Raw genomic sequence first — 18189 nt, 5'->3', positions numbered from 1 at the left:
CAGCAGCCTGCCTCATCTTCCTCTTGGCCCCCTCCTCGCCAACCTACACTTCTGCCTCTGGTTCTGGATTGCTCTCTGCCCCGACCTTTTCCTCCTCACTCAACCCTCTTACCTCTTCAGCTTCCAACACCTCAAACTCCCAGTCTCCCTCTTCTCCTTCTGACCACTCATGGTTGTCCCACCACTAATTCCCTGGTTCTCAGTCTTCTAACCTTGGGGGATCCCCAGCTGGTGCCTCCCAAACTCCTCTGCATCCAGCCAGTCTATGACACCTAACTGGAATACATCCCTCAATTGTGATGTTGCATTTTGCCTGCATGGAGGTGTGTGTAGAAATCTCTGACTTTCACATGGTTGGAATGTGGCTTACTATATAACTAAAGGAGTGACTCCACTCCCACCGTTCAGTCCGAACACTGAATTCCAGCACCGAGGGCCTTCTGGCAGTTCCTTCACTGCAAGAAGTGAGGTTATAGAGAACCAGGCAGTGGGCCATCTCAGTAGTGGCACCCACCTTGTGGAACACCCTCCCACCAAATGTCAAGGAAATAAACAACTATTTGACTTTTAGAAGACATCTGAAGACAGCCCTGTTTAGGGAAGTTTTTAATGTTTGATGTTTTATCATGTTTTTAATATTCTGTTGGGAGCCGCCCAGAGTGGCTGGGGAATCCAGGCCAGATGGGTGGGGTATAAATAAATTATCATCATCATCATCATCACTGTGTGAAGGTAAGAGTGACATCTGTTGCTCTATCCACTGTTGCCTCTAGCCCTGACCATGTGGCTCCCAGAAGGTTGTTTGTGAGACATAGTGGCCTTCTTGCTGAAAAATGTTGTCTCCTCTACCTGCTTAATAGGTTAAAACCAGTACCCTGAACAGGTCTCAGAAATGTATAGGCAGCCTGTACAATGTGCTGATATTGGAATAGTATACTTGAATATTTTATGCTGTTTTAGAAAGCAGAAGTCATTCTGGCAATCCTAGGCAGGCTGCTAAAACAGGGTGGATTATCGACCACTCAACAGAGCCTCCCCATGTGGCCCTCAGCATGGTTTGGTCCAACCCACGCCCACCTGCCCATTACTTGATGTCATGTGGCATAAGGTGTGAAACTAGTAAATCCATTCGGACAAACTGAAAAGGAACACTCTGATTATCACTTTCCAACCGCTGGAAGGATACTGCATTTTTTGAATCTGGCACTTTTTCCTGTCCCCATGTAACAGCAGGAAAAGGTGCTAAATTCAACAGGCACTACATCTGGAACGGAAGGATCAGGAGAGTGCTCTTAGAGTGTGCTCCTAATTCTTCCTTTGCAGCTGCTGTCACGGCCTGAATTCAAGCCATGGCTGCAGAGGAAAAATATTCCTTTGCAGCCAGTAGACCACAACACATGGTTGGCATTTTGCGTATGAGCTGGGTTGGGGACGAGGGTTCGACAGGCTCTTAAAAATAATTTAGAGAATTAGACTCCCATGTAGTTAAATAATTCCCCATACCCACATTATGGCTTTGCATCTGAAGTGTTATACAAAATTGCCCACAAACTAGGAAAACCACAAATGTCTACTTGGGTAGTCTTTAGGACAGCATATCATTCAGGAGACTAGCAAAATATATATACACACAATATTAAATGTGGTCTTCTCCCAACCATTGTATGCTTTTGTTTTCATTCAATTGTGTGTTTTATAGAACTGAGCACATTAACTAAGATAGATTTAATTACGTGTGGAAAAAACCCAAAACCCGCGTGATTGGTTGTATCTAATCTTTTGTTTTCTTTTATGGAAAAAAATTCCAACTGTCTGGTACTGCGCAGGCTGTGCTCAGTCTAAAATGGAACAAGATGGTTCGTATGTTTTGCCATTTGCGCTAAAAATGAAAGCATATTGGCCTGGATCTTAACTTCCCTTCTGGAAGTTGTTCATGCTCATGTGATGGGCGTTTTCTGTCACCCTTTCCCACCACAGCCTAACGTGTCCGTCTGAAAATCTACTCCTGCAGAATGGGTAACCCAGATTGTCCTTGTTTGAATGAACTGAACAGCAACCTTGGACCAAGGTGCTATTTTTTTAAGGAATCATGGAAGCGTAGAGTTGGGAGGGACCATGAGGGTCATCCAGTCCAACCCCAGGAATCGTGCCCAACGTGACACTCAAACCCATGACCCTGAGGTTAAGAGTCTCATGCTCCCACCTATTTTATTAATGGACATCTCCTTGATATCTTTGCTGCTGACAACAGCAACAAAAAAATCTGCTAGCTTTCTATAAAACTTGGAAAAGTCATTGTTTGCATCAACATTTCCCCTGGTTTTAGTTTTATTGTTTGGTTCGAACAGTTTGCATTACGATTAAGAGAAGATGAAGAAGAAATGGAAAATCATGATGAAAGTCCAACCCGCATTTAATTTCTTCCTTCCTCCCAGCCTTCTATATACAGAAACAGCTTACAAGATATTCTCATATAATATTGTAATGCGCCCTAGGACCTTAGGATGAAGGGCAAGCAATAAAACAAAAACAATATCTTCAGTATCAATTTTCTTTTAAAAAGCGGCAGGGCAGAAGAAAAGAATGAAGAGAAGACAAAAGAGCTGGTAAAAAAGTGAGTTGAAAGTAGTTTTGCAGAATATTTAAGGAATTTCTCCATTTGTTGTCCCTTTGACATGTCACTTTTTTTTTAAAGTAGCATCTTTCTCAGTTAAATTGATTTACACACTGATACATAGCGGCGCTTAGGATGTCCATTTTTAGAGGGTGGTATGTTGGCATCCTTGATTAGTTCGATCTTTGCAAATTCTGAGGCCACCTGATCTGCACCTCCTTGACTTAAGCGCAGATCAGAACTTGAATTTTCCGCAGACTTTCGTGCTTCCTGAATATTTCAGTGCGGTCTGTTGCTCCCAAAAATAATAACAAAATAATAATAACCGGAATACATTTAAAATGCACTTTTCAATAGAGAATTCCTTCAGAAACAAGCACCTCAGAATAAATATAAATACACCCTCCCCTGTGGATTATTATTATTATCATCATTTTCAAAGCAAATCTCAGAGTAAGGTGGAAATGGAACAGGATGAATTTCTGAGTGAGTATATGTGAAAGTGAGAGAGACCAGAATCAAACTGGTCAACCCATTCATAGTTTTGTGTTTAGATATTTGGAAAGCATTTCTAAGCCACTTGGGGAGGATGTCACAGACCACAAGGGGGAAAGATATACTGAGACGGCCTTTGGTTGAGGGATGGAGTTGGTACATTTGTGTGGCCTCCATAGCTGTGTTCCTTTGGCTGCAATGCTAACTCCTCTTATGTGATAGTAAGCTCTGTTGAATTCCCTAGGACTTGGATTCTGAGTGGACATGGTTAGGATTCAGCTTTTAAGCTCACTTCAGACTCAGACACACACTTCCTCCCCAATCAATACTAAAGGGGGGAAAAGGTGGGGAGTCCATGAATATGAAGGGCGGGGAAATCACTCATTTTCAATGACTTGATATTCAAATTCATGCAAATTGCAAAGCTGCCCCTGAGTTGTAAATTTGGGCTCCTTTGTATTCTCTCCTGCATTTTACTGCTCTGAAGAGAACAAGATATTAAAAGAAGCACGAGGCGGGATTTTTATTGAGCGGAACCTCAGTTTGGAACACACCTCAGTGGCAATTTGAAAGGGAGTTCTTGGCTCTTGTTTATAGTGGCAAAAGTAATCATAGGCACTTCTCAAAGTGCAATTAAAGTCCACTTAGAAGGCTTAATTTGAGCTTGGAGGCTTACAACGTTAATTCCAGGGCTTGGAGTTATGAAGGATTTCACTGTAAAAGATTAAATAAATCCCTTTTCTTTGTGACAGTTTGCTTTCCAGGAAGTCATGTGGTCATTAATTTGTCCTTTACAAACCTAATTAGTTTTTTTTGTTGATAGAGTTGTTGTTGTTGTTTTATTTAATGCTTTTAATTATTGTTGCATTTGTTTTTGAGGTCCTGGGTTTCTGTTTTCAGAGCCCAGAGTAAACGTTTCCCTTAGCAGCACCCTGCTTAAGAGCTTCTAAAGTGCTGGCCAGGTTCTTAGGCATCACACACTTTGCAGTCGTCCTACTATATTTCTCGTTCCACTTCGCATTCTCTCCTTTCCTTCAAAAGAAGAATTAAAGCCATGTGAGAATCCAAACTCCTGCTGCAATAAGACCTCTTCAAAGTTTTAAAGAAGAAAATCTGACACAAAAGCAAACCTTTATTGCTGATCCGCTATCTGGGAGATAAAACATAACAAGTATGTCCAGCAGAGCATAAAATCTAAACAGATGATGTAGAGTTTGTGGCGAATCCAATGATGGGATGGGTGCATTGGTTAGGAAAGCCTAGAGCAAAACTTTTTGAGATGATGCTTATTCTCATAATCCAAGTAACATCTCTGTAAAACATTTATGGATGATGCTGTATTTTTTTAAATACAGTGTCAGTCACAAAAGACCTTTGCAACCACCCCATCCTTGATTTTTATCTTGTTACTCAGTAGGATCAAACACTGTCGTGAATTTAGCATTTCATATACTGAAAAATATCAAACTTGAACCTTCCCTGCCCCAAAAGTGAACCTGCATGATGCATGTGTTTGCAGAGATAACTTTTTTTTAAGTGCACCCATCACACATCATTGGATATGTCTTAAAAATGCAATGTGAATATGAAAGTGCCCCAAAGGAGGGTTCGTCGATCTGTCCACCTATATGAAGCAAATCTAAGCTGGGACAGCAGATTAGATGTTTAAGAAATTACCAGGCACTCACATGTATATTATGGTACTCATGGCTTTTTCTGTTGTAAAGGTAAAGGGACCCCTGACCATTAGGTCCAGTCGTGACCGACTCTGGGGTTGCGCGCTCATCTCGCTCTATAGGCCAAGGGAGCCGGCGTTTGTCTGCAGACAGCTTCCGGGTCATGTGGCCAGCATGACTAAGCCGTTTCTGGCGAACCAGAACAGCACACGGAAACGCCCTTTACCTTCCCGCCGGAGCGGTACCTATTTATCTACTTGCACTTTGACGTGCTTTCGAACTGCTAGGTTGGCAGGAGCAGGGACCGAGCAACGGGAGCTCACCCCGTCACGGGGATTCGAACCACCGACCTTCTGATCGGCAAGTCCTAGGCTCTGTGGTTTAACCCACAGTGCCACCCGTGTCCCTTATTCTGTTGTAGCACCCATTTAATGGAATGTCCCAGAGCTGCCACTTGCCTCTATTTTGATTACCTTTTAGAGGAAAAAGAAAGCATTTCTGCAAGCTGATGCGTAATGCAAGCTAGCTGCAAGTTTGCTGACTGTTGCAGCTGACTGTTTTGTTAATGCCAATTATTTTGATGATTTTTTCCCCAATTCTGAAACATTTAGAATCCGAACTTCATGTGCTTTTGAAGGTTGCTTGCAATAGAAAGTGTGCCCCTTTTGGAGGGGGAGACACAGAAACTTGAGAGCATGGGTACTCACAGAGAAATCAGAACTATTTTGATCCTCCTTGATTGGTTTGCTCTCTTGGACCAAACTACAAGCCATAAACCTTGATTACACCCCATGCCTAGTATGAAGAGATCTAAGCCCATTTGCCCAGGTTCAGATGTCATTCTAAACCATGCTATGGCTTAGTTCAGTGTAGTGTAGCAGCAGAATGAAGGGAAGAACCGAACCCTGTCTCAATTTCCTCTGCCCAAGCCTGGCTAAGCCATGGCTATGAATATAAACCCCAAGGACTCAGACCAATTGTGGCTCCCTATGTCATGTGCATAGCTTAAGTAAAAGACCTGTTGCCTATTATGGGGACCACTGAATGTATGTGGTAGACAGCCTTGTATCTAGTATTTCAGTAACAAGTGAAGCAGCCCATCAAACTGGCCCATAAGAGCTTAACATTTATCTGTTCACTGACACTATGCTATACATTATCTCTGTAAAAGTTTTGCTTGTTATTCTGTTGCGTGGTGTTGGGAATGACTTTTGCAAATACTTATCTGACCACAAAAAATGTGTGATTGGGCCAGCATATGGTACATATCACAAACGAGTAAAGAATGTTTACTGCTTTACTTGAAGGCAATTTGTTATAGGATGTCATAACAGTCTTTTCTAGCATACATTAGATTACAGCAATAGTCCGACTTTCTAAAAGTTGGGGGGGGTGAAGCACGCAAGGAATTGTAGCATGTGAGAAAGCACCTCAAGAAAGCACCTCTTCAAGTAGAGTATGGGGTGGTTGTTTTTAAAAAAAGTATTGATATATTGATGTAAATTTAGAGTACGTTTGCTTGAACTCAGAGCACTATATGTAGTAAGAATGTATGTTGTTTGACACGGTACATACTGGATAGGCTTCCCAAATCCCACATTTACTCATACATTGTAGCATACCTGGGTCTTGATGACCTTGTGTGTGTGTTTGCTTGGGATTTGATAACTCTGCAAACTATTAAGCACCTAGCAGGCCACAACATTGATTTGTAAAACTGACAAGTAAAATTGAAGGGCACACTTTTTCTTACCTTTTCCTAAAGTTATTAAGTGGCACATTATATTACTTTCATTATCCTCAGAAAGGCACAAATATTGATTATCTGATGGTATGCACTTTAAGTTAGAAGAGATTGATTGATTGATTGATTGATTATGCAGAAAGGGATCAGTCAGCTTATTAAAAATTAAGGGCAGTTCAAGTTATATATTGTTTTGTTCTTCTACTTTCGACCTCAGTATCGAGAAGCAAAAGAAAAATCTGGTTAAGCATTCGGGATACAGGGAAATCTTGGAAGTTCTGTTTGCATGTCTTAATTGTTTAAAGATGTTTGAAATGGTCTTCTGAAAAATTAGAACATATTTCAAACATGGACTTCCCCAGTGGAAAACCATTTTGTGAGTTGATTAACAATATTGGATAAACTAATGTATACTGTGTCATCTGTTTTACACCCACTTTTATTTGTTATTCTAGTAAGCTTGGCTTCACTTTAAAAAAAAAAGTCAGTCCAAGATCTAGACCAAGATCTATATCAATAGATTACACATTTCAGGAAAAACAAATAAATCTGTCATTTTATGGTGCAATTTTCTCCTTATCTTCCAGTATTTATTCTTGAATTAAGTTTTATTTTGCTCTGAACAAGTAAAAGTCAAACTAAGGGCAGACAGAAATTGCAACGAAAATAGTTTTTTTAATTCATAGTTCGGAATAGTTTTTATTACGTTTGTAAGCATTGTTCAGGGAGACTCGCTTTCTGACAGTAAGAGCTGCTCAACAGTGGAATAGACTCCCCTTCCTTGGAAGTTTTTAAGCGGGGGTTTTAATCAGAGGACTGATTTAACAGGGTTTTCCTTATGTTCCTAAGTATATATAGCTATCAGGAACTTGTTGTTGTTGTTTAGTCGTGTCCGACTCTTTGTGACCCCATGGACCAGAGCACACCAGGCACTCCGGTCTTCCACTGCCTCCCGCATTTTGGTCAAACTCATGCTGGTAGCTTCTAGAACCCTATCCAACCATCTCATCCTCTGTCGTCCCCTTCTCCTTATGCCCTCCATCTTTCCCAAAATCAGGGTCTTTTCCATGGAGTCTTCTCTTCTCATGAGGTGGCCAAAGTATTGGAGCCTCAGCTTCACGATCTGTCCTTCCAGTGAGAACTCAGGGCTGATTTCCTTAAGAATGGATAGGTTTGTTCTTCTTGCAGTCCATGGGACTCTCAAGAGTCTCCTCCAGCGCCATAATTCAAAATGAGGGATAACTCTGGAGTTGGGGAGTATCTGATACCAGAGGAAGAAACCCATAGCCTTCCACGGCAAGCCCGAATAACAGGACTTGGCACCTGTCATAAGCAAGCAAATTCCCTGCTTTATAAATGGCCAGACCTGACATTCGGTACTGGAAAAGCAAGGGTGCCACCAGGCAATAAGAAACGCTCTTTGCATTCATATGCTGAAGTGTGTTCTGAAGAACTGCATTCCTGAAGCTCCTCACAAAGTCAGCACGATTGCACCCAGGAGACCTTAGGCAATAGGATACTGGCACAGAGGATTAAAAGCTGGTAGGGGGAGGAGGTACAAAGCAACTCTTCAAAATTAGGATCAGCTTTCATTTCTTTTAAACTTCTTTCCTCCATAACTTTTGTGGTTCTACCGCATGTGGTCTCTACCACACTGAGGTTGAAGAATAGATCTCTACAGTATAAACCTCCTGCAGTGATTACCCTAGCTTCAGCCCTTGCTTTATTGGCCAAGGTGACAGCTGTCAAAATACCAGCTGGCAAACTACTGAACAGAGAGATTCCAGAAGTCTATATGGAATCTGACTGTGCAAGGGAAATAATGGAAACAGGAAAAAAAAACCTTGCCTACATAATGATCCCAACTTGCTGCTTATAGGAGTCAAGGCTTTGTCCCTTTTATGTTCCGCTCACTGCATTTCCAGGACAGTTTGCAAAATACAGTGGTACCTCTGGTTACATACGTTTCAGGTTACAGACTCCGCTAACCCAGAAATAGTACCTTGGGTTAAGAACTTTGCTTCAGGATGAGAACAGGAATCGTGCAGCGGCAGCAGCGGGAGGCCCCATTAGCTAAAGTGGTGCTTCAGGTTAAGAACAGTTTCAGGTTAAGAACGGACCTCCGGAACGAATTAAGTACATAACCAGAGGTACCACTGTAAACACAAAATTCCATGTCCAAGTGATCCAAATTTTGCTTCGAAAAAGCTGCACCATGCAACTTGTATAAAATGTGCTGATCAAACAGCTTTGCATATCTTCTCTAACTTTGTTTAATTTAATCTGCATCTTTTTTCTGTAATATATAGTACAATCCTGTATGTGTTGACTATAAATAAGCCCCGCTGAACTTAATAGGTTCAGGTAAAGCGTGGGAATCCCAGCAATCTTATGCTGACTTCTATAGTTGTGGACAGGTAGCAAGCAGCCAGGAGAAACAGTGAAGCCCAATTTTTTTAGCAAGCATTGCCAGCTTTCATTCATATTTAGAATACGCACTTTAAAAACACACAAGCCCAGGTTGTTTAAAGAATACAAAACAGCACCAATGAGTTGCAGAATAGAAAGATATATCCTGCTGACCAAATGAGAGTGAATATAATGTTCATGGCTAGAGTGCTAGGCTTGGAAGTGGCAAACCCATATTGAAATCCCCACTCAACTATGAATGAAGCTCACAGTCTGGATTTGGAGGAAATCAGTATCAGTCAGCCTCACTTACCATACTTGTTGGGAGGCTAAAGCACTAGTCTGCATTCCTTGGTGGGTGGAACATGAGACTCTTAATTTCAGACAGTCGTTTACCCTCGCTAGATTCAACATGCTGCCATCTGCCTTATTGCAGGGCAGATTCGAGGGTAAACCATACGCGGAATGAGTCTGCCCCTGTGGCTTGATGGAGGTAGAAACTGTCTCTCATGCCTTGTTACGCTGCCGTTTCTACGGGGATATACGCTCGGTATTTATTACCCCTGCTATGCAAAAATCTCCAAATGAATCCAGACTTCATTGTCTAAAATCCCCGGTAGAGGACAAGGATCCTGAGATCATGTTAAAGGTAGCCAAATTCTGTGCGGTTAGGGAACAAGCTGTGCTATCATAATGATTAAGGCCTTAAATGATAATTTTAGGTTATATGTTAGTGACTAAGTTTTAATTTATATATATTTTTAACTGTTGCTATATCTGTATTGTCCCTGTTATACCTAATTGCAAATTCAAATGTATCCCTATCGTGTTTTATGACTTCCTTGATATTGTATGTGGGCTGGAACTGGTCTATGACTGAAATAATAATAATAATAATAATAATAATAATAATAATAATAATAACAACAACAACAATAATAATTCTTAATTTCAGGGTCATGGGTTTAAGCCCCATGGTCCCTTCCTATTACTATGACTCTATTATGGCAGTTTCCAAAAAAATCCCTTCGTTGAATTAGTATCTTTAGTCTTATCCAAAGACCAAAGTACGAAACTATCAAATTCTCCTCCAAATTTGACAATCTTTCTGCACTGTGCAGATGTTTGCACCTTCAAAGCATAAGGGTAAGATAAGCTACATTTACTAAAATTCCCACTTATACACAACTGTTAAAGGACCTTGATCACTAGGCCACTGTCCAATTCTTAATTTTCCTTGAGCGAGTGAATGACAACAAGGTCGCACTGCAGGGGAGCCATCCTGCTGCAGCTGATAGATTCTTGGACTTGGATACTGAAGCCCACTGGCTGCCCTTGGGCTAGTCTCATGCTTCTCCTTAACCTCCTTTAACAAATGTGTCAGAACGAATCTGTCAGCAATCATTCATTCCTTTTATGATCAAGAACAATACAGAAGCAATGCTTAACCATGGTAAGTTTTTAACCCTGATTAGTATCTCAAATGGGACGCGGGTGGCGCTGTGGGTTAAACCACAGAGACTAGGACTTGCCGATCAGAAGGTCGGCTGTTTGAATCCCCACGACGGAGTGAGCTCCCGTTGCTCGGTCCCAGCTCCTGCCCACCTAGCAGTTTGAAAGCATGTCAAAGTGCAAGTAGATAAATAAGTACCGCTCCGGCGGGAAGGTAAACAGCGTTTCCGTGCACTGCTCTGGTTCACCAGAAGCAGTTTCGTCATGCTGGCCACATGACCCGGAAACTGTACGCCAGCTCCCTCAGCCAATAAAGCCAGATGAGTGTCGCAACCCCAGAGTCGGTCACGAATGGACCTAATGGTCAGAGGTCCCTTTACCTTTACCTAGTATCTCAAATATACATGGTGTACTTTAGGGATGGAGAATCTGTGGACCTCCAAATATTGTTGGATTCCAGCTTCCATCAGCCCCAGTTAGCATGGCCCAAGGCCAGAGATGATGAAAGCTGGAAGTCCAGTGCATTTGGAGAGCTATAGGTTCCCCATCCCTGGTTCAGTTTGTCAAGCTTAAAGCCGGCTTCTTGTAAAGGAAGAAACCTGTGAAACCTACCTGCAGCTGCAGAAGCAGGGTAATTACCTTATCTGCGGTTTGCTGGTTATAGGTGTATAGTTAATTCATGATGCATTCTGCATACCCACTTTCAAACATGGCTCCATGTTCTTGGTTTTGGTTGACACTTTACCCTTGTTTAGATTTTCAGACATGAAGCTGAATGCAGGTTCAATGCTATGCCTGCATTGGGCAGGAAGTCAATTACAGTGGTACCTTGGGTTAAGAACTTAATTCGTTCTGGAGGTCCGTTCTTAACCTGAAACTGTTCTTAACCTGAAGCACCACTTTAGCTAATGGGGCCTCCCGCTGCTGCCGCGCCGCTGGAGCACAATTTCTGTTCTCATCCTGAAGCAAAGTTCTTAACCTGAGGTAATATTTCTGGGTTAGTGGAGTCTCTAACCTGAAGCGTATGTAACCTGAAGTGTATGTAACCCGAGGTACCACTGTATCCATTTTCCTAGTAAGAGACAACGTGGCAAATGCAATACCATGTGGCAGAGGCTCTAGATATCAATAGTATGTGGAGTTTAGGTGCGTGCTTTCTGAAGCCAGGTCATGCAGTAAGCTGTAGAAGCATTTTCCTTGCTGTCACCGTATGAAAGCCACAAAAAAAGGGTACTCCCTCCTTCAGCCCCCATTTGGTACATTTCTGAATCTTTGACCTTTTCAGTTTTGGGATTCGGCAGTTGGGAAGGGCTGGATGCACTTTAAATGCATGTGCCTTATGCCTTGTTTGTATGTGTATGGGCTTTCTAAGCAATAACTCGTATTAATAAATGCCTCTTAACATAACAGGGTTTTATATGCACAGCATTCGGAAATGCAGCTTGCGTAAGAATTTGGCAAGAAACCAGGAGCTTTCCCCATGTCCGAACCCTGCCATCCCACATTTTGTCAGAGCCCTCATAAAATCTCCGCTGTTTCTGGTTTTGATTTACCAAAAATAGGCTTTTGTTCTCTAGCTTGGCTCTAAAGGATAAAAGCTGTCAGACAATGGCAACAATTTGAAACCTACTGGGCCCTTTCAATTGGCTTATACCTGTCATTAACTTGGAGGGACTCCTCAAATTTATGTGCACCTCTGCTTAGATCACCCAAGCTTGCCTATTTTCCTGGGCATTGTTACCTTACTTTAAATCATCTTATTCTTCTCTGAAGATGCCAAATGCTTTTATTTCCTTCCTCTACTTGTGAGCTTCACTGACCGATGTTGCTTTGAAGCAATATGGTTCCCCTGATCAGTCACTAGGGCTTACCTAGCAGATGAGTGATGAAGTTTGTATTGGCCTCTTGTGCTGACCTCTTGCAGCAGGAGGAAGAACTCCAGGGGCCTGAAGTTGGCCTTCTCATGCTATACTAAGAAACCTGAGGTTCTGGAAAGCATTCAGATGTTCAGCAGCCATTATGCCTCACTATCGGGGTTGTGCACTCAGATCAAAAACAAACACCTTTGCAAACCACATTTCTCATCTTCTGGCATTTGATTGCCGCATCTGGAAAACATGATTCTGAAAACATAGGTTCTGAAACTGTATCGTGGTTAAGAGAAAGAGCTATGAGTTGGGGTGCCCCTTGTTCAAACCTCACCTGATCCTTGAACTTATGGGGTCGTCTTAGGCAAGCAGCTCTTTGACAGCCTTGTTCCTCCTCATCTTATATGCTGACAATATTAATAATGGTCTAACTTACAGGGTAGGGACGCGGGTAGCGCTGTGGGTTAAACCACAGAGCCTAGGGCTTGCCGATCAGAAGGTCGGCGGTTTGAATCCCCGTGACGGGGTGAGCTCCCGTTGCTCGGTCCCTGCTCCTGCCAACCTAGCAGTTTGAAAGCACATCAAAGTGCAAGTACCGTAGATAAATAGGAACCGCTCCAGCGGGAAGGTAAACGGCATTTCCGTGCACTGCTCTGGTTCGGCAGAAGTAGCTTAGTCATGCTGGCCACATGACCCGGAAGCTGTATGCCAGCTCCCTCGGCCAATAAAGTGAGATGAGTGCCACAACCCCAGAGTCAGTCACGACTGGACCTAATGGTCAGGGGTCCCTTTACCTTTCTTTAACTTACACGGTACTTGTAAAAACTACTGAAATAATGGAAGCGAAGCAAATTGAGTGCTTAGGACAGGCACCCCCAAACTCGGCCCTCCAGATGTTTTGGGACTACAATTGGTCCTGTTAGCTAGGGATGATGGGAGTTGTTGTCCCAAAACATCTGGAGGGCCGAGTTTGGGGGTGCCTGGCTTAGGGGAAAGTGCCATATAAATGCACTATGCCTTCAGGTACTTTGAATTGTACGGTTAGTATCTAACCTACGCAAGGCAGCTAAACCTAGTAAACAGCCAAATGTCAAGACAGCAGTCAGGCAAATACCATTATGATTTAGTTTCCAGAGGAGTAGCAGTGTTAGTCTTTTGCAGCCAAAACAGCAGAGTCTGGTGGCATCATAAAGGCTAACAAATTTATTATAGCATACATTTTTGTTTTATCATCAGTTGCAAGTCTGTGTACTGGGAATAACACTTCATGCATTTGGTGAAGTCGACTGTGGTCCCCAAAAGCTAATCTCGTGATCAATCTGTTAGTCTTTAAGGTGACTCTTTGTTGAATGTGGTATAAAACGTGTGCAACTGATCAGCTGGTCTCAGAAGATACTCAGGCGCTGAAATCTCATGAGAAGGCAGATTTCATGAGGCATCGCAATAATGAAGCCTGCATAGAGCCCCTTTAAAATGCAGAGGAAGTCCACTTTCAATATGTGGCTACACTGGGGAGCGGGTGTAGCCTGGAGGTGGAACAAATACAGATCTACAGTGAAACTGACATTCAGGACCAGGAGTGCCAACGTGGCCCCACGACCGTGGGTGTCTGGGGCCATGGGTGCCATGCAGCGTGCATGGCCCTGGCACTGAAATATGTGGGTGCCTGGCCCCTTCATGGGGAATTACGTGGCTGCCCAGGCACCCAAGACCCCAGGGCGTTGGCATCTATAATCATCCAGGGGTCATGTACCTTTACCTTTATTATCAACAATTTGCATTAGTCACCCTTCATGTATTAAATAGATGCTGGTGGCGCTGTGGTCTAAACCAATTGGAAGGTCGGCGGTTCGAATCCCCGCAACGGAGTGAGCTCCGGTTGCTCTGTCCCAGCTCCTGCCAACCTAGTAGTTCGAAAGCACGCCGGTGCAAGTAGATAAATAGGTAGTGCTGGGGCAGGAAGGTAAATGGTGTTTCCATGCGCTCTGGTTTCTGTCACGGTGTTCTGTTGCGCCAGTAGCGGTTTAGTCATGCTGGCCACATGACCCGGAAAGCTGTCTGTGGACAAACACCAGCTCCCTTGGCCTGAAAGTGAGATGAGCGCTGCAACCCCATAGTCGCCTTTGACTGGACTTAACTGTCCAGGGGTCTTTTACCTTTATTAAAGAGCATGTTTGCAAACACCTTATCATGTTTCATTACTATGATTTATTTATTTAGTTAGTTAGTTAGTTAGTTAGTTATTAGCTGTCATGGTTTCTTATAATTCTTATGTCTCCTGGGCTCTCCTGCCCTATCCATGTGAAGGTGAATGGAATCATAGGATGTTCCTATCAGCAATTGCAGTTTTATATGCAAACTTGTTAAGGTTCCATCCATTGCAGATGAGATTAACATACCCTGGCTCCTCCCTAGATGGTGAGGTCTCTAGAGTGCCACCACAGTGGTCTTGTTGTTCATTCTTTCCCCCTCTCCCATGTCACAGTAGATATTATAGGACGTTTCTTTTATCAACCAAGCATTTTCTGAGGCAAACAAACCAATTCCAAAAAAGCCACAAGAAGCGTACGTGCCAAATACTATGTTAATGTTGAGACTGGTAACCACAATAAAGTTTGGAGAGATTTTGAGTTATGACAACCGAAACTTGGCCACGTCACAACCAGACGAAGGCAGTGAAATTAACACCATACACAATAATGAAAGAATGTCAGATGTGCACAAAAGGGTCTTGAGTTGCGGTAGCTGTGGGAGCTCTTACTTTGAGTAAGTATGTTTTCTTTTCTTAAATTCGGAACTCTGTGCCTGGGTGCTGTGTATAAGGCACTCAGTTCCCTTTCTCTCCCCCCTTGCCTGATTTGCATTTCTGAAAAAGCCTCCCCACTTCTGCATCGGTGGGTAGAATTATGACACCATAAATTCTAACAGGTTTGATTTGTTGTATAAGCTTTTTTCTTATTATTTTTCAGGAGTGTCCCAAACATACACCACAAATGCATTTATTAGTCTTTAAGGTGCCTCAAGACTCTGTCTCTCTCCTTCTGTGTTTTATGACAGACTAACAACAACTCTGTCGTCTTTCCATCCTTCTGGTTCAGCACTTGCACTACAATAATACATGGTTTTTCTGGTGTGTGTGTTTTTTGTGGGGAGCTACCCCCAGTGCGATTTCTCACAGTCAGCTGCATGCATGGTATTCTCGAATGAAGCCAATTAGGAAAATGTCCTTTATATTGTTCTGAGCTCCCCAATTCCCTAAGCTACGTGATATTTTAGAGCCCCCCCCCCCTTTTAACTTTCCCCTGGAAGAGAGAGTGCTAGACACTTGTGGGCTTTTTTTTTTTTACCCTTGCAGGCATATTGAACATAACTGAAGGCAATCCGCATGCATACTCCAACCAGGCCACAGATTAATTAACCCTAATGTGCCATGTTCTGTACATTACAGAGGATCAGGACAGGCCCAAAATATTTTGCTACCTGAGGCAAATGACAATATCGCCCCTTTCCACATACAGGAGCTGCCTAGCGTAACAGTTGACTCTTACTGTAGTAATTGTTTCCAAATATGCATCTATACTTATACAGTGGTACCTCTGGTTGTGAACAGGATCTGTTCTGGAGGCCCGTTCGCAACATGAAAAGCCCGCAGCCTGAAGCACGTATCTGCGCAGATGCACGGTGCGATTTGGCATGTGTGCGCATGCGCGAAGCGCAGTTTAGCGCTTCTGCGCATGCACGAGCGGCGAAACCTGGGAGAACCCCTTTCCGGTACTTCCGGGTCACTGCAGGACGCAACCTAAAAAAATGTATCATGAAACAAACGTAACATGACGTATGACTGTAGATGCATCTATACATATATGTAGAGTATATGCACATTTTATGCAAACCTGTATCTTATTTCTTCCTCTTTTTTGCTAATGTATAAGTACCCCAGTACATAGCTAGTACCGTAGATTAGATCCCTAGAGTTATGTCGTCTGCACTCCATGGTACCTTTACAAGACCCCATCCAACGGCCTTAGGGACTCCAGTCCAGATTTGTGTAGGCATTCCTCCTTAGCCTTTTCTTCTCCCAAAGATGTCCCACAAGGCAGCGGGTACAGATTTTTCCTCAGGGTTTATTCCCGAAGCCTTTCTCATGAATGGGTATAGCCTCAAAACAGCAGAGATTTAGGATCACTGTTTTCTTTTCTTCTAGATGGGCTACCTCCCAGGTTGATGATGAGCCCCCTCTGCTGCCTTCTTAACCGTTGGACCCATTGCTTATTACTTATCTTTATTTGTTAAATTTGTATACCGCCCTTCATCTGAAAATCACAAGGCAGTTCACAACACACACACACACACGAGCCTCCCAAACTCTGCACTGTTCACACGAAATCTGCTCCACCCTCTGAAAACAGGCAGAAGGTGACTTAGGGACAGGAAGTTTTCATCTGTACATCCCCTGTCTGTGGAATCCCCTCCTAAGGAAGGACTCTCAGATAAAATAAAATAATTTTGTTCCGATGGCAGCAAAATCATTTTTCTTTGCTTTTTGCGTGGAATGTAAGTTGTCTTGATTATGGTTTTATCTGTTCTAATAAATCTAATTCTGCTGCTTGTCTTTTATATACTTAAAGAGTTGTCTTGTGTTATGGTATGGTATGCTGCCCTGAGCAAATTTGCAGAAGGGCAGGATTTTTTAAAAAAATCACAAAGTAAACAAATGTTCAGGGAAATCCTTTCTTTTGGGCTGCAGGATCATTATCATCTCATCAAAAGAATCTGCATTATGAATGGCACATAGATGTCAGAAGGAGGGGGACTTGAATCACTGGGCCTTGTTTCCTGATATGCTTCATAAAGAGGCTTTGGGGAAAATTCAGAATTCCCTTCCTCTCTAAACGAGATTAGCAGCTGCTGCTGCTGGTTTTGACACCTTCACACTATGGGCACTGCTGCCATTGACAGGCGGTGTGTATTTTAGGAAACCAAATGCTTATATTCCAGGTGGTAAAATCTCCCCAGTAGTCTCTTTCCCATGGAAGATTTATATGTCTTCTGTTACTATTTTTGACCACGGATGTTATGCTTTTCAGAGCTCATGTGAAAATGATTGGCTAGCCAATGTTTATTTCCTAGTCCCTTAGCTAACATATAACTTCTGTTTTAATAGTTGTTGTCTAATAGCCAGGTACATGTTGCAGAGAGTATAGCTAAGAAGACTTAGAAAGGGGGAGAATGATGTCCACGCTAGCTGAATTTTCACAGCAGTTTAGGTCCATTGTGCTTTTCCTCTGAGGTCCTTAATGAACCGTCTTCCTATTTTTGGCATTTAAGAGGGACGGAATGCACCATTTCAGCCAAATCCCACTGTTATTATTTGTCCAATACAGCAATGGTTATATTCACAAGTTCACTTGATATGATTTAATTACTTCTGGGAACACTTTAACCACTCTTTGGCTGATACAGTAATTTTTAAAAAGCATTAGACATAAGAGATCACTTGCATACTTTTTTCACATTCCCAACTTCCACAAGCAGCAAGAAATTCCAGTGGCAGTGGTTACCAAGGTTTGGTTTCCTCTGGAAGGAGAAATTGCTGGGTACGTATGGTGTTTTGTAATATTTTGGGTATATTTACGGATATACTAAATGAGAATAAGTGGAGACAGGCAGCAGAACTCTTGCAAGGAGCAAATTTGCTGTTCCACTTCATATAGCCAGAGAAACATCCCTGTGCTCCCAAAATGCTTCCAACTTCCAGGAACAGCTCTTAACTGAGTTCTGTTTTTGCTGCTCATTCAGTTCCCAAAAACATTTTTATTGTTCTCACACAAGCAAACAGAGCTTCTCTGCTCACTTCAGCTGTGTGTGTGTGTGTGTGTGTGTGTGTGTGTGTATGTATGTGTGTGTAGGGAAAGGATGAGTCATCTTGCA

At 42.7% G+C, this 18189-nt stretch overlaps 1 protein-coding gene across 2 annotated transcripts in view; it reads left to right on the top strand.

The window, feature by feature from the left end:
• Positions 1-18189, top strand: part of CCBE1 (collagen and calcium binding EGF domains 1) — a gene marked incomplete at its 5' end in the record, with an annotated part of 157642 nt that overhangs the window by 55038 nt on the left and 84415 nt on the right. The window contains one exon of one of the 2 annotated variants that reach the window (XM_080973593.1): positions 14951-15024. The exons of the other annotated variant lie outside the window; for it this stretch is intronic. Within the exon in view, the coding sequence (XP_080829719.1) occupies positions 14966-15024 (59 nt within the window). Of the gene's footprint in view, positions 1-14950; positions 15025-18189 lie in introns of those variants that run through there. 2 annotated transcript variants of the gene reach the window in all.

This window comes from Podarcis pityusensis, assembly GCF_964106645.2.
Source record: "Podarcis pityusensis genome assembly, chromosome: 11".
In the NCBI taxonomy this organism is placed as follows: Eukaryota; Metazoa; Chordata; class Lepidosauria; order Squamata; family Lacertidae; genus Podarcis; species Podarcis pityusensis.
This window is presented reverse-complemented; position numbering and strand designations above follow the sequence as displayed.